The sequence below is a fragment of the Oncorhynchus keta genome, chromosome 22, assembly GCF_023373465.1.
Source record: "Oncorhynchus keta strain PuntledgeMale-10-30-2019 chromosome 22, Oket_V2, whole genome shotgun sequence".
Lineage (NCBI taxonomy): Eukaryota > Metazoa > Chordata > Actinopteri > Salmoniformes > Salmonidae > Oncorhynchus > Oncorhynchus keta.
In genome coordinates, this window is record NC_068442.1 from 56,988,252 (window position 1) to 57,003,018 (window position 14,767).

General features: G+C 47.4%; 1 protein-coding gene across 6 annotated transcripts in view; it reads right to left on the reverse strand.

Moving 5' to 3' along the window:
• Positions 1-1,268: 1,268 nt before the first annotated feature.
• The window catches only part of slc9a7 (solute carrier family 9 member 7), a 176,962-nt gene continuing 163,463 nt past the window's right edge, over positions 1,269-14,767 (reverse strand). For all 6 annotated transcript variants that reach the window (XM_052475743.1, XM_052475746.1, XM_052475747.1 and 3 more), the window contains exon 16: positions 1,269-1,651. In XM_052475743.1, the coding sequence (XP_052331703.1) occupies positions 1,412-1,651 (240 nt within the window). In that variant the 3' untranslated portion in view covers positions 1,269-1,411. The remainder of the gene's footprint in view (positions 1,652-14,767) is intronic.

Here is a 14,767-nt window from a genome sequence, read left to right on the forward strand (position 1 = left end):
GTTGTAGCAGAGGCCTATGAATGGGCTGTTATTATGATGTAGCAGAGGCCTATGAATGGGCTGTTATTATGATGTAGCAGAGGCCTATGAATGGGCTGTTATTATGTTGTAGCAGAGGCCTATGAATGGGCTGTGATGTAGCAGAGGACTATGAATGGGCTGTTATGATGTAGCAGAGGACTATGAATGGGCTGTTATTATGTTGTAGCAGAGGACTATGAATGGGCTGTTATTATGATATAGCAGAGGCCTATGAATGGGCTGTTATTATGTTGTAGCAGAGGGCTATGAATGGGCTGTTATGTTGTAGCAGAGGCCTATGAATGGGCTGTTATTATGTTGTAGCAGAGGACTATGAATGGGCTGTTATTATGTTGTAGCAGAGGACTATGAATGGGCTGTTATGATGTAGCAGAGGACTATGAATGGGCTGTTATTATGTTGTAGCAGAGGACTATGAATGGGCTGTTATGATGTAGCAGAGGACTATGAATGGGCTGTTATTATGTTGTAGCAGAGGCCTATGAATGGGCTGTTATTATGATGTAGCAGAGGCCTATGAATGGGCTGTTATTATGTTGTAGCAGAGGACTATGAATGGGCTGTTATGATGTAGCAGAGGACTATGAATGGGCTGTTATTATGTTGTAGCAGAGGCCTATGAATGGGCTGTTATTATGATGTAGCAGAGGCCTATGAATGGGCTGTTATTATGATGTAGCAGAGGCCTATGAATGGGCTGTTATTATGTTGTAGCAGAGGCCTATGAATGGGCTGTGATGTAGCAGAGGACTATGAATGGGCTGTTATGATGTAGCAGAGGACTATGAATGGGCTGTTATTATGTTGTAGCAGAGGACTATGAATGGGCTGTTATTATGATATAGCAGAGGCCTATGAATGGGCTGTTATTATGTTGTAGCAGAGGGCTATGAATGGGCTGTTATGTTGTAGCAGAGGCCTATGAATGGGCTGTTATTATGTTGTAGCAGAGGACTATGAATGGGCTGTTATTATGATGTAGCAGAGGCCTATGAATGGGCTGTTATTATGATGTAGCAGAGGCCTATGAATGGGCTGTTATTATGATGTAGCAGAGGCCTATGAATGGGCTGTTATTATGATGTAGCAGAGGCCTATGAATGGGCTGTTATGTTGTTCTATGTTGAGTATTAGCAGAGAAAAGGCCAAACCTATTGCAGACCCCTAAACTATGCTAGGTTAGCTGCAATTTATTGTTTTGGGTGCATACACAGGAGGTCACATACCAGGAAGTAATGACATTTAATATCAGCCCTGTTTTAAACCAAAAGCTTTCCTCCAACCCTCGCTCTCCTATTCTCCTCCCCTCCCATAGTCTGGTGTGTGTGTGGGCTGGAGGGCGAGGGTTCATGGGGTCATGGTGTAGGGGTCAGGCGTGGTCTTCGATGGGAAAGACGAGGCGTGTGCTGCGGGACAGGAATTCCTGTTCCATCTCTCTCTCTAGTGCCTCTTCAGATGTGCTGCTGCTCCTCTTCCCGTTGACCCCCCAGCCCCCCGCCCCTCCACTGGATGCTCCTTTAGCCGTGATGGCCGTGTCGTCGTAGGTCAGCGCCAAGTCGCCGTCATTCAGGATCAGGTCGGAGTCGTCGTCTCTCAGCTGCTCATGGTTCTGGAAGATGGGAACAGAGACATGAAGAGCTCAGCTATAAAAGCCAACTGACATTTACTCCTGAGTGGGTTCGATTCCCGGGACCACCCATACGTAGAATGTATGCACACATGACTGTAAGTCGCTTTGGATAAAAGCGTCCGCTAAATGGCATATATTATTATTATTATTATAGGTGTTGACTTGTTGCACCCTCGACAACTACTGTGATTATTATTATTTGACCCTGCTGGTCATCTATGAACATTTGAACATCTTGGCCATGTTCTGTTATAATCTCCACCCGGTACAGCCAGAAGAGGACTGGCCCCCCCACATAGCCTGGTTCCTCTCTAGGTTTCTTCCTAGGTTTTGGCCTTTCTAGGGAGTTTTTCCTAGCCACCGTGCTTCTACACCTACATTGCTTGCTGTTTGGGGTTTTAGGCTGGGTTTCTGTACAGCACTTTGAGATATCAGCTGATGTAAGAAGGGCTATATAAATACATTTGATTGTTCCTCTACTCATTCAATCAATCAATCAAAGACATGAACAGAGAGTTAGAGGAGAGAGGGAGAGTTAGAGGAGAGAGGGAGAGTTAGAGGAGAGAGGGAGAGTTAGAGGAGAGAGGGAGAGTTAGAGGAGAGAGGGAGAGTTAGAGGAGAGAGGGAGAGTTAGAGGAGAGAGGGAGAGTTAGAGGAGAGAGGGAGAGTTAGAGGAGAGAGGGAGAGTTAGAGGAGAGAGGGAGAGTTAGAGGAGAGAGGGAGAGTTAGAGGAGAGAGGGAGAGTTAGAGGAGAGAGGGAGAGTTAGAGGAGAGAGGGAGAGTTAGAGGAGAGAGGGAGAGTTAGAGGAGAGAGGGAGAGTTAGAGGAGAGAGGGAGAGTTAGAGGAGAGAGAGGGAGAGTTAGAGGAGAGAGGGAGAGTTAGAGGAGAGAGGGAGAGTTAGAGGAGAGAGGGAGAGTTAGAGGAGAGAGGGAGAGTTAGAGGAGAGAGGGAGAGTTAGAGGAGAGAGGGAGAGTTAGAGGAGAGAGGGAGAGTTAGAGGAGAGAGGAGAGTTAGAGTTAGAGGGAGAGAGAGGAGAGAGGGAGAGTTAGAGGAGAGAGGGAGAGGGAGGGAGATTTAGAGGAGAGAGAGGGAGAGTTAGGGAGAGGGAGGGAGAGTTAGAGGAGAGGGAGAGTTAGAGGAGAGAGGGAGAGTTAGAGGAGAGAGAGAGGAGAGAGAGGGAGAGTTAGATGAGAGAGAGTTGACTCTAGGGGGTTAGTCCAGAGCTCCAGTTAGAGGAGAGAGGGAGAGTTAGAGGAGAGAGAGTTAGAGGAGAGAGAGAGTTAGAGGAGAGGGAGAGTTAGAGGAGAGGGAGAGTTAGAGGAGAGGGAGAGTTAGAGGAGAGGGAGAGTTAGAGGAGAGGGAGAGTTAGAGGAGAGGGAGAGTTAGAGGAGAGGGAGAGTTAGAGGAGAGGGAGAGTTAGAGGAGAGGAGAGTGAGAGGAGAGTGAGAGGAGTGTCCAGCGCTCCACAGGGATGCTGGTCCATGTTGACTCTACAGGGTGTCCAGCGCTCCACAGGGATGGTGGTCCATGTGGACTCTACGGGGTGTCCAGCGCTCCACAGGGATGCTGGTCCATGGTGACTCTACGGGGTGTCCAGTGCTCCACAGGGATGCTGGTCCATGTGGACTCTACAGGGTGTCCAGCGCTCCACAGGGATGCTGGACCATGTTGACTCCAATGCTTCCCACAGTTGTGTCAAGTTTTCTGGATGTCCTTTGGGTGGTGGACCATTCTTGATACACACAAGAAACAGTTGAGTGTGAAAAACCCAGCAGCGTTGCAGTTCTTGACACAAACCGGTGCACCTGGCACCACACCCTGTTCAAAAGGCACTTAAATATTTTATCTTGCTATTCACCCTCTGAATGGCACACACACAATCCATGTGTAGTTGTCTCAAAGCTTAATAATCCTTCTTTAACCCGTCTCCTCCCCTTCATCTACACTGATTGAAGTGGATTTAACAAGTGACATCAATAAGGGATCATATCTTTCACCTGGTCGGTCCTTCATGGAAAGAGCAGCTGTTCCCAATGTTTTGTCAATGTAGCTACATCGTAATGATCCATGTTTCCTTCCATCATACTGTGACATATAAAGCTCTGATCGGGTTGGACCGCCAATCAATGCCACTGGTCCCCAGGGTGTAGGGAGTGTGTGTGTGTGTGTTGAGTTTATATAGTGTCGGTGGACTCAGATTACAGCCTGGTGAAACGGATCAAAGTTAGTAATCAGGATTACATCATCTGGCGGCAGGGTAGCCTAGTGGTTAGAGCGTTGGACTAGTAGCCTAGTGGTTAGAGCGTTGGACTAGTAGCCTAGTGGTTAGAGCGTTGGACTAGTAGCCTAGTGGTTAGAGCGTTGGACTAGTAACCTAGTGGTTAGAGCGTTGGACTAGTAGCCTAGTGGTTAGAGCGTTGGACTAGTAGCCTAGTGGTTAGAGCGTTGGACTAGTAGCCTAGTGGTTAGAGCGTTGGACTAGTAGCCTAGTGGTTAGAGCGTTGGACTAGTAGCCTAGTGGTTAGAGCGTTGGACTAGTAGCCTAGTGGTTAGAGCGTTGGACTAGTAGCCTAGTGGTTAGAGCGTTGGACTAGTAGCCTAGTGGTTAGAGCGTTGGACTAGTAGCCTAGTGGTTAGAGCGTTGGACTAGTAGCCTTGAGTGGTTAGAGCGTTGGCCTGTGGTTAGAGCGTTGAGCTAGACCTAGTGGTTAGAAATCGTTGGACTAGTAGCCTAGTGGTTAGCGTTGGACTAGTAATAGGTTAGAGCGTTGGACTAGTAGCCTAGTGGTTACGTTGGACTAGTAGCCTAGTGGTTAGAGCGTTGGACTAGTAGCCTAGTGGTTGAGACTTAGCCTGACTGGTTAGAGCGTTGGACTAGTAGCCTGTGGTTAGAGCGTTGGACTAGTAGCCAGAGCGTTGGACTAGTAGCCTAGTGGTTAGAGCGTTGGACTAGTAGCCTAGTGGTTAGTTAGTGGTTGAGTAGCCTAGCGTTGGACTAGTAGCCTAGAGTGGTTAGAGTGGTTAGAGGCGTTGGACTAGTAGCCTAGTGGTTAGACGTTGGTAGTAGCCTAGTGGTTAGAGCGTTGGACTAGTAGCCTAGTGGTTAGAGCGTTGGAGTAGCCTAGTGGTTAGAGCGTTGGACTAGTAGCCTAGTGGTTAGAGCGTTGGACTAGTAGCCTAGTGGTTAGAGCGTTGGACTAGTAGCCTAGTGGTTAGAGCCTAGTCAGGTTTAGAGCGTTGGACTAGTAGCCTAGTGGTTAGAGCGTTGGACTAGTAGCCTAGTGGTTAGCGTTGACTAGTAGCCTAGTGGTTAGAGCGTTGGACTAGTAGCCTAGTGGTTAGCGTTGGACTAGTAGCCTAGTGGTTAGAGCGTTGGACTAGTAGCCTAGTGGTTAGAGCGTTGGACTAGTAGCCTAGTGGTTAGAGCGTTGGACTAGTAGCCTAGTGGTTAGAGCGTTGGACTAGTAGCCTAGTGGTTAGAGCGTTGGACTAGGCCTAGTGGTTAGACGTTGGACTGTAGCCTAGTGGTTAGAGCGTTGGACTGTAGCCTAGTGGTTAGAGCGTTGGACTAGTAGCCTAGTGGTTAGAGCGTTGGACTAGTAGCCTAGTGGTTAGAGCGTTGGACTAGTAGCCTAGTGGTTAGAGCGTTGGACTAGTAGCCTAGTGGTTAGAGCGTTGGACTAGTAGCCTAGTGGTTAGAGCGTTGGACTAGTAGCCTAGTGGTTAGAGCGTTGGACTAGTAGCCTAGTGGTTAGAGCGTTGGACTAGGTGGTTAGAGCGTTGGACTAGTAGCCTAGTGGTTAGAGCGTTGGACTAGTAGCCTAGTGGTTAGAGCGTTGGACTAGTAGCCTAGTGGTTAGAGCGTTGGTAGCCTTAGTTAGAATTGAGTGGTTAGAGCGTTGGAGCGTGGTTAGAGCGTTGGACTAGTAGCCTAGTGGTTAGAGCGTTGGACTAGTAGCCTAGTGGTTAGAGCGTTGGACTAGTAGCCCAGTGGTTAGAGCGTTGGACCAGTAGCCTAGTGGTTAGAGCGTTGGACCAGTAGCCCAGTGGTTAGAGCGTTGGACTAGTAGCCTAGTGGTTAGAGCGTTGTGGTTAGAGCGTTGGACTAGTAGCCTAGTGGTTAGACTTGGACTAGTAGCCTAGTGGAATTGGACTAGAGCCTAGTGGTTAGCTGGACTAGTAGCCTAGTGGTTAGAGCGTTGGACTAGTAGCCTAGTGGTTAGAGCGTTGGACTAGTAGCCTAGTGTGTTAGAGCGTTGGACGTTGGACTAGTAGCCTAGTGGTTAGAGTTGGACTGGTTAGTGGCCTAGTGGTTAGAGCGTTGGACTAGTAGCCTAGTGGTTAGAGCGTTGGACTAGTAGCCTAGTGGTTAGAGCGTTGGACTAGTAGCCTAGTGGTTAGAGCGTTGGACTAGTAGCCTAGTGGTTAGAGCGTTGGACTAGTAGCCTAGTGGTTAGGAGCGTTGGACTAGTAGCCTAGTGGTTAGCGTTGGACTAGTAGCCTAGTGGTTAGAGCGTTGGACTAGTAGCCTAGTGGTTAGAGCGTTGGACTAGTTGGACTAGTAGCCTAGTGGTTAGAGCGTTGGACTAGTAGCCTAGTGGTTAGAGCGTTGGACTAGTAGCCTAGTGGTGGTTAGTAGCCTAGTGGTTAGAGCGTTGGACTAGTAGCCTAGTGGTTAGAGCGTTGGACTAGTAGCCTAGTGGTTAGAGCGTTGGACTAGTAGCCTAGTGGTTAGAGCGTTGGACTAGTAGCCTAGTGGTTAGAGCGTTGGACTAGCCTAGTGGTTAGGAGCGTTGGACTAGTAGCCTGGTTAGTGGTTAGAGCGTTGGACTAGTAGCCTAGTGGTTAGAGCGTTGGACTAGTAGCGTTGGACTAGTAGTGGTTAGCCTAGCGTTGGACTAGTAGCCTAGTGGTTAGAGCGTTGGACTAGTAGCCTAGTGGTTAGAGCGTTGGACTAGTAGCCTAGTGGTTAGAGCGTTGGACTAGTAGCCTAGTGGTTAGAGCGTTGGACTGTAGCCTAGTGGTTAGAGCGTTGGACTAGTAGCCTAGTGGTTAGAGCGTTGGACTAGTAGCCTAGTGGTTAGAGCGTTGGACTAGTAGCCTAGGGTTAGAGCGTTGGACTAGTAGCCTAGTGGTTAGAGCGTTGGACTAGTAGCCTAGTGGTTAGAGCGTTGGACTAGTAGCCTAGTGGTTAGAGCGTTGGACTAGTAGCCTAGTGGTTAGAGCGTTGGACTAGTAGCCTGGGTTAGAGCGTTGGACTAGTACCTAGTGTTAGCGTTGGACTAGTAGCCTGGTTAGAGCGTTGGACTAGTAGCCTAGTGGTTAGAGCGTTGGACTAGTAGCCTAGTGGTTAGCGTTGGACTAGTAGCCTGGTTAGAGCGTTGGACTAGTAGCCTAGTGGTTAGAGCGTTGGACTAGTAGCCTAGTGGTTAGAGCGTTGGACCTAGTAGTAGCCTAGCGGTTAGAGCGTTGGTGGTTAGTTAGCGTTGGACTAGTAGCCTAGTGGTTAGAGCGTTGGACTAGTAGCCTAGTGGTTAGAGCGTTGGACTAGTAGCCTAGTGGTTAGAGCGTTGGACTAGTAGCCTAGTGGTTAGAGCGTTGTGGTTACTAGTAGCCTAGTGGCGTTACTAGAGCCTAGTGGTTAGGCGTTGGACTAGTAGCCTAGTGGTTAGAGCGTTGGACTAGTAGCCTAGTGGTTAGAGCGTTGGACTAGTAGCCTAGTGGTTAGAGCGTTGGACTAGTAGCCTAGTGGTTAGAGCGTTGGACTAGTAGCCTAGTGGTTAGTTGGACTAGTAGCGTGGACGTTGGACTAGTAGCCTAGTGCCTAGTGGTTGGTTAGAGCGTTGGACTGTAGCCTAGTGGTTAGAGCGTTGGACTAGTAGCCTAGTGGTTAGAGCGTTGGACTAGTAGCCTAGTGGTTAGAGCGTTGGACTAGTAGCCTAGTGGTTAGAGCGTTGGACTAGTAGCCTAGTGGTTAGCGTTGGACTAGTAGCCTAGTGGTTAGAGCGTTGGACTAGTAGCCTAGTGGTTAGAGCGTTGGACTAGTAGCCTAGTGGTTAGAGCGTTGGACTAGTAGCCTAGTGGTTAGAGCGTTGGACTAGTAGCCTAGTGGTTAGAGCGTTGGACTAGTAGCCTAGTGGTTAGAGCGTTGGACTAGTAGCTGGTTAGTTGGACTAGTAGCCTAGTGGTTAGAGCGTTGGACTAGTAGCCTAGTGGTTAGAGCGTTGGACTAGTAGCCCAGTGGTTAGCGTTGGACTAGTAGCCTAGTGGTTAGAGCGTTGGACTAGTAGCCTAGTGGTTAGAGCGTTGGACTAGTAGCCCAGTGGTTAGAGCGTTGGACTAGTAGCCTAGTGGTAGTGGTTAGAGCGTTGGACTAGTAGCCTAGTGGTTAGAGCGTTGGACTAGTAGCCAGTGGACTAGTGGTTGGTTAGCGTTGGACTAGTAGCCTGGAGTGGTTAGAGCGTTGGACTAGTAGCCTAGTGGTTAGAGCGTTGGACTAGTAGCCTAGTGGTTAGAGCGTTGGACTAGTAGCCTAGTGGTTAGCGTTGGACTAGTAGCCTAGTGGTTAGAGCGTTGGACTAGTGGTTAGGAGCCTAGTAGGTTTAGAGCGTGGACTAGTAGCCTGTGGGGTTAGAGCTTGGACCAACGCCTAGTGGTTAGAGCGTTGGACTAGTAGCCTAGTGGTTAGGAGCGTTGGACTAGTAGCCTAGTGGTTAGAGCGTTGGACTAGTAGCCTAGTGGTTAGAGCGTTGGACTAGTAGCCTAGTGGTTAGAGCGTTGGACTAGTAGCCTAGTGGTTAGAGCGTTGGACTAGTAGCCTAGTGGTTAGAGCGTTGGACTAGTAGCCTAGTGGTTAGAGCGTTGGACTAGTAGCCTAGTGGTTGGACTAGTAGCCTAGTTTAGAGGACTAGTAGCCTAGTGGTTAGAGCGTTGGACTCCAGTAGCCTAGTGGTTAGGCGTTGGACTACTAGTAGCCTAGTGGTTAGAGCGTTGGACTAGTAGCCTAGTGGTTAGAGCGTTGGACTAGTAGCCTTGGTTAGAGCGTTGGACTAGTAGCCTAGTGGTTAGAGCGTTGGACTAGTAGCCTAGTGGTTAGGCGTTGGACTAGTAGCCTAGTGGTTAGATCGTTGGACTAGTAGCCTAGTGGTTAGAGCGTTGCTATAGCCAAGTGGTTAGTGGTTGGTTAGAGCGTTGTAGCCTAGTGGTTAGAGCGTTGGACTAGTAGCCTGTGGTTAGAGCGTTGGACTAGTAGCCTAGTGGTTAGAGCGTTGGACTAGTAGCCTAGTGGTTAGAGCGTTGGACTAGTAGCCTAGTGGTTAGAGCGTTGGACTAGTAGCCTAGTGGTTAGAGCGTTGGACATTAGTAGCCTAGTGGACTAGGAGCCTGTACGGTTGGACTAGTAGCCTAGTGGTTAGAGCGTTGGACTAGTAGCCTAGTGGTTGGACGTTGGACTAGTAGCCTAGTGGTTTTATCGTGGACTAGTAGCCTAGTGGTTAGAGCGTTGGACTTAGCCTCTGGTTAATGAGTTGGACTAGTAGCCTAGTGGTTAGAGCGTTGGACTAGTAGCCTAGTGGTTAGAGCGTTGGACTAGTAGCCTAGTGGTTAGAGCGTTGGACTAGTAGCCTAGTGGTTAGAGCGTTGGACTAGTAGCCTAGTGGTTAGAGCGTTGGACTAGTAGCCTAGTGGTTAGAGCGTTGGACTAGTAGCCTAGTGGTTAGAGCGTTGGACTAGTAGCCTAGTGGTTAGAGCGTTGGACTAGTAGCCTAGTGGTTAGAGCGTTGGACTAGTAGCCTAGTGGTTAGTTGGACTAGTAGCCTAGTGGTTAGAGCGTTGGACTAGTAGCCTAGTGGTTAGAGCGTTGGACTAGTAGCCTAGTGGTTAGAGCGTTGGACTAGTAGCCTAGTGGTTAGAGCGTTGGACTAGTAGCCTAGTGGTTAGATCTAACAGCGTTGGACTAGTAGCCTAGTGGTTAGAGCGTTGGACTAGTAGCCTAGTGGTTAGACTAGCCTAGTGGTTAGGACTGTAGCCTGGAGTGGTTAGAGCGTTGGACTAGTAGCCTCAGTGGTTAGAGCGTTGGACTAGTAGCCTGAGCCTAGTGGTTAGAGCGTTGGACTAGTAGCCTAGTGGTTAGAGCGTTGGACTAGTAGCCTATGGTTATCTGGAATAGTAGCCTAGTGGTTAGCGTTGGACCTAGTAGCCTAGTGGTTAGAGCGTTGGACTAGTAGCCTAGTGGTTAGAGCGTTGGACTAGTAGCCTAGTGGTTAGAGCGTTGGACTAGTAGCCTAGTGGTTAGCGTTGGACTAGTGGTGGTTAGAGCGTTGGACTAGTAGCCTGAGTGGTTAGAGCGTTGGACTAGTAGCCTAGTGGTTAGTAGCGTGGTTAGGACTAGTAGCCTAGTGGTTAGGAGCGTTGGTAGGTTTATCGTTGGACTGTAGCCCAGTGGTTAGAGCGTTGGACTAGTAGCCTAGTGGTTAGAGCGTTGGACTAGTAGCCTAGTGGTTAGAGCGTTGGACTAGTAGCCTAGTGGTTAGAGCGTTGGACTAGTAGCCTAGTGGTTAGAGCTTGGACTAGTAGCCTAGTGGTTAGAGCGTTGGACTAGTAGCCAGTGGTTACAGCGTTGGACTAGTAGCCTAGTGGTTATCGTGGACTAGTAGCCTAGTGGTTAGAGCGTTGGACTAGTAGCCTAGTGGTTAGGATTGGACTTGGTAGCCTATGGTTAGGCGTTGGACTAGTAGCCTAGTGGTTGGAATGGCGTTGGACTAGTAGCCTAGTAGCTCAGTGGTTAGGCGTTGGACTAGTAGCCTAGTGGTTAGATCGTTGGACTAGTAGCCTAGTGGTTAGAGCGTTGGACTAGTAGCCAGTGGTTAGAGCGTTGGACTAGTAGCCTGGAGCGTTGGACTAGTGGTGGTTAGAGCGTTGGACTAGTAGCCTAGTGGTTAGAGCGTTGGACTGTAGCCTTGGTTAGAGCGTTGGACTAGTAGCCTAGTGGTTAGAGCGTTGGACTAGCCTAGTGGTTAGAGCGTTGGACTAGTAGCCTAGTGGTTAGAGCGTTGGACTAGTAGCCTAGTGGTTAGAGCGTTGGACTAGTAGCCTGAGTGGTTAGGAGCGTTGGACTACAGCCTAGTGGTTAGAGCGTTGGACTAGTAGCCTAGTGGTTAGAGCGTTGGACTGGAGTAGCCTAGTGGTTAGTTGGACTAGTAGCCTAGTGGTGGCGTTGGACTAGTAGCCTAGTGGTTAGAGCGTTGGACTAGTAGCCTGAGTGGTTAGAGCGTTGGACTAGTAGCCTAGTGGTTAGAGCGTTGGACTAGTAGCCTAGTGGTTAGAGCGTTGGACTAGTAACCTAGTGGTTAGAGCGTTGGACTAGTAACCTAGTGGTTAGAGCGTTGGACTAGTAGCCTAGTGGTTAGAGCGTTGGACTAGTAACCTAGTGGTTAGAGCGTTGGACTAGTAACCGGAAGGTTGCAAGATCAAATCCCTGAGCTGACAAGTTACAAATCTGTCGTTCTGCCCCAGAATAAGGTTCCCCTGTAGGCTGTCATTGAAAAGAATTTGTTCTTAACTGATTTGACTAGTTAAATAAAGGTTAAATAAAAAAAACAATCTGGATGAGTGACCGAGTCAACATTTATCTGGAATGAGATAACCCTAAAGGAAAGCTTTACATCCAACAGTCAGTGGACAGGATGTACTTGGTATTTATCTGGAATGAGAGGAAAGCTCTACATCCAACGGTCAGTGGACAGGATGTACTTGGTATTTATCTGGAATGAGAGGAAAGCTCTACATCCAACAGTCAGTGGACAGGATGTACTTGGTATTTATCTGGAATGAGATAACCCTAAAGGAAAGCTCTACATCCAACGGTCAGTGGACAGGATGTACTTGGTATTTATCTGGAATGAGAGGAAAGCTCTACATCCAACAGTCAGTGGACAGGATGTACTTGGTATTTATCTGGAATGAGATAACCCTAAAGGAAAGCTCTACATCTAACAGTCAGTGGACAGGATGTACTTGGTATTTATCTGGAATGAGAGGAAAGCTCTACATCCAACGGTCAGTGGACAGGATGTACTTGGTATTTATCTGGAATGAGATAACCCTAAAGGAAAGCTCTACATCCAACGGCCAGTGGACAGGATGTACTTGGTATTTATCTGGAATGAGAGGAAAGCTCTACATCCAATAGTCAGTGGACAGGATGTACTTGGTATTTATCTGGAATGAGAGGAAAAGCTCTACATCTAACAGTCAGTGGACAGGATGTACTTGGTATTTATCTGGAATGAGAGGAAAGCTCTACATCCAACGGTCAGTGGACAGGATGTACTTGGTATTTATCTGGAATGAGAGGAAAGCTCTACATCTAACAGTCAGTGGACAGGATGTACTTGGTATTTATCTGGAATGAGATAACCCTAAAGGAAAGCTCTACATCCAACAGTCAGTGGACAGGATGTACTTGGTATTTATCTGGAATGAGAGGAAAGCTCTACATCCAACGGTCAGTGGACAGGATGTACTTGGTATTTATCTGGAATGAGATAACCCTAAAGGAAAGCTCTACATCCAACAGTCAGTGGACAGGATGTACTTGGTATTTATCTGGAATGAGAGGAAAAGCTCTACATCCAACGGCCAGTGGACAGGATGTACTTGGTATTTATCTGGAATGAGAGGAAAAGCTCTACATCCAACGGTCAGTGGACAGGATGTACTTCGTATTTATCTGGAATGAGAGGAAAGCTCTACATCCAACGGCCAGTGGACAGGATGTACTTGGTATTTATCTGGAATGAGATAACCCTAAAGGAAAGCTCTACATCTAACAGTCAGTGGACAGGATGTACTTGGTATTTATCTGGAATGAGTGGAAAGCTCTACATCTAACAGTCAGTGGACAGGATGTACTTGGTATTTATCTGGATGGAGAGGAAAGCTCTACATCTAACAGTCAGTGGACAGGATGTACTTGGTATTTATCTGGAATGAGTGGAAAGCTCTACATCTAACAGTCAGTGGACAGGATGTACTTGGTATTTATCTGGAATGAGAGGAAAGCTCTACATCCAACGGTCAGTGGACAGGATGTACTTGGTATTTATCTGGAATGAGATAACCCTAAAGGAAAGCTCTACATCTAACAGTCAGTGGACAGGATGTACTTGGTATTTATCTGGAATGAGAGGAAAGCTCTACATCCAACGGCCAGTGGACAGGATGTACTTGGTATTTATCTGGAATGAGATAACCCTAAAGGAAAGCTCTACATCTAACGGTCAGTGGACAGGATGTACTTGGTATTTATCTGGAATGAGATAACCCTAAAGGAAAGCTCTACATCCAATAGTCAGTGGACAGGATGTACTTGGTATTTATCTGGAATGAGATAACCCTAAAGGAAAGCTCTACATCTAACAGTCAGTGGACAGGATGTACTTGGTATTTATCTGGAATGAGAGGAAAAGCTCTACATCCAACGGCCAGTGGACAGGATGTACTTGGTATTTATCTGGAATGAGAGGAAAGCTCTACATCTAACGGTCAGTGGACAGGATGTACTTGGTATTTATCTGGAATGAGAGGAAAGCTCTACATCTAACGGCCAGTGGACAGGATGTACTTGGTATTTATCTGGAATGAGAGGAAAGCTCTACATCTAACGGTCAGTGGACAGGATGTACTTGGTATTTATCTGGAATGAGATAACCCTAAAGGAAAGCTCTACATCTAACAGTCAGTGGACAGGATGTACTTGGTATTTATCTGGAATGAGATAACCCTAAAGGAAAGCTCTACATCTAACAGTCAGTGGACAGGATGTACTTGGTATTTATCTGGAATGAGAGGAAAAGCTCTACATCCAACGGCCAGTGGACAGGATGTACTTGGTATTTATCTGGAATGAGAGGAAAGCTCTACATCCAACAGTCAGTGGACAGGATGTACTTGGTATTTATCTGGAATGAGATAACCCTAAAGGAAAGCTCTACATCTAACAGTCAGTGGACAGGATGTACTTGGTATTTATCTGGAATGAGAGGAAAGCTCTACATCCAACGGTCAGTGGACAGGATGTACTTGGTATTTATCTGGAATGAGATAACCCTAAAGGAAAGCTCTACATCCAACGGTCAGTGGACAGGATGTACTTGGTATTTATCTGGAATGAGAGGAAAGCTCTACATCCAACAGTCAGTGGACAGGATGTACTTGGTATTTATCTGGAATGAGATAACCCTAAAGGAAAGCTCTACATCTAACAGTCAGTGGACAGGATGTACTTGGTATTTATCTGGAATGAGATAACCCTAAAGGAAAGCTCTACATCTAACAGTCAGTGGACAGGATGTACTTGGTATTTATCTGGAATGAGATAACCCTAAAGGAAAGCTCTACATCCAACAGTCAGTGGACAGGATGTACTTGGTATTTATCTGGAATGAGAGGAAAGCTCTACATCCAACAGTCAGTGGACAGGATGTACTTGGTATTTATCTGGAATGAGATAACCCTAAAGGAAAGCTCTACATCTAACAGTCAGTGGACAGGATGTACTTGGTATTTATCTGGAATGAGATAACCCTAAAGGAAAGCTCTACATCCAACAGTCAGTGGACAGGATGTACTTGGTATTTATCATTCAGACAAACAGCAGAGAAGTAAAACACGACTTGTTTTGGATTTAACTGTTGATTGTTCCATTAATGTTAACAGTTAAATACTAACGATAATCTACAACATCTTGAGCATAAAAACATTATTAATAAGGACATTTCAGACAGTGTGAAAGGTAAAACCATAAAATGGGGGGGGTCCAGTACTGGCTGCACGCAGATCCTCTGGACCCCTCCCCACAAGGTCGGAGTTCGGGCCACTTCAGATACATGTTTATTGGTAGGCCTATTAGGTTGTCGATTCCGGGACTAAAATGACAGGTGTGGTGATTTGTGCTCGTGCACATAACTACATTACCCGAGCTCCCCCCAATAAAACTTCTCATCCGAAAAAGGGCTTTAGTCTTGAATGATGCCGAGATATACCAGACAGAAGGGTCTGTTGATATTACAACCACACAACATAAAACACCGGTT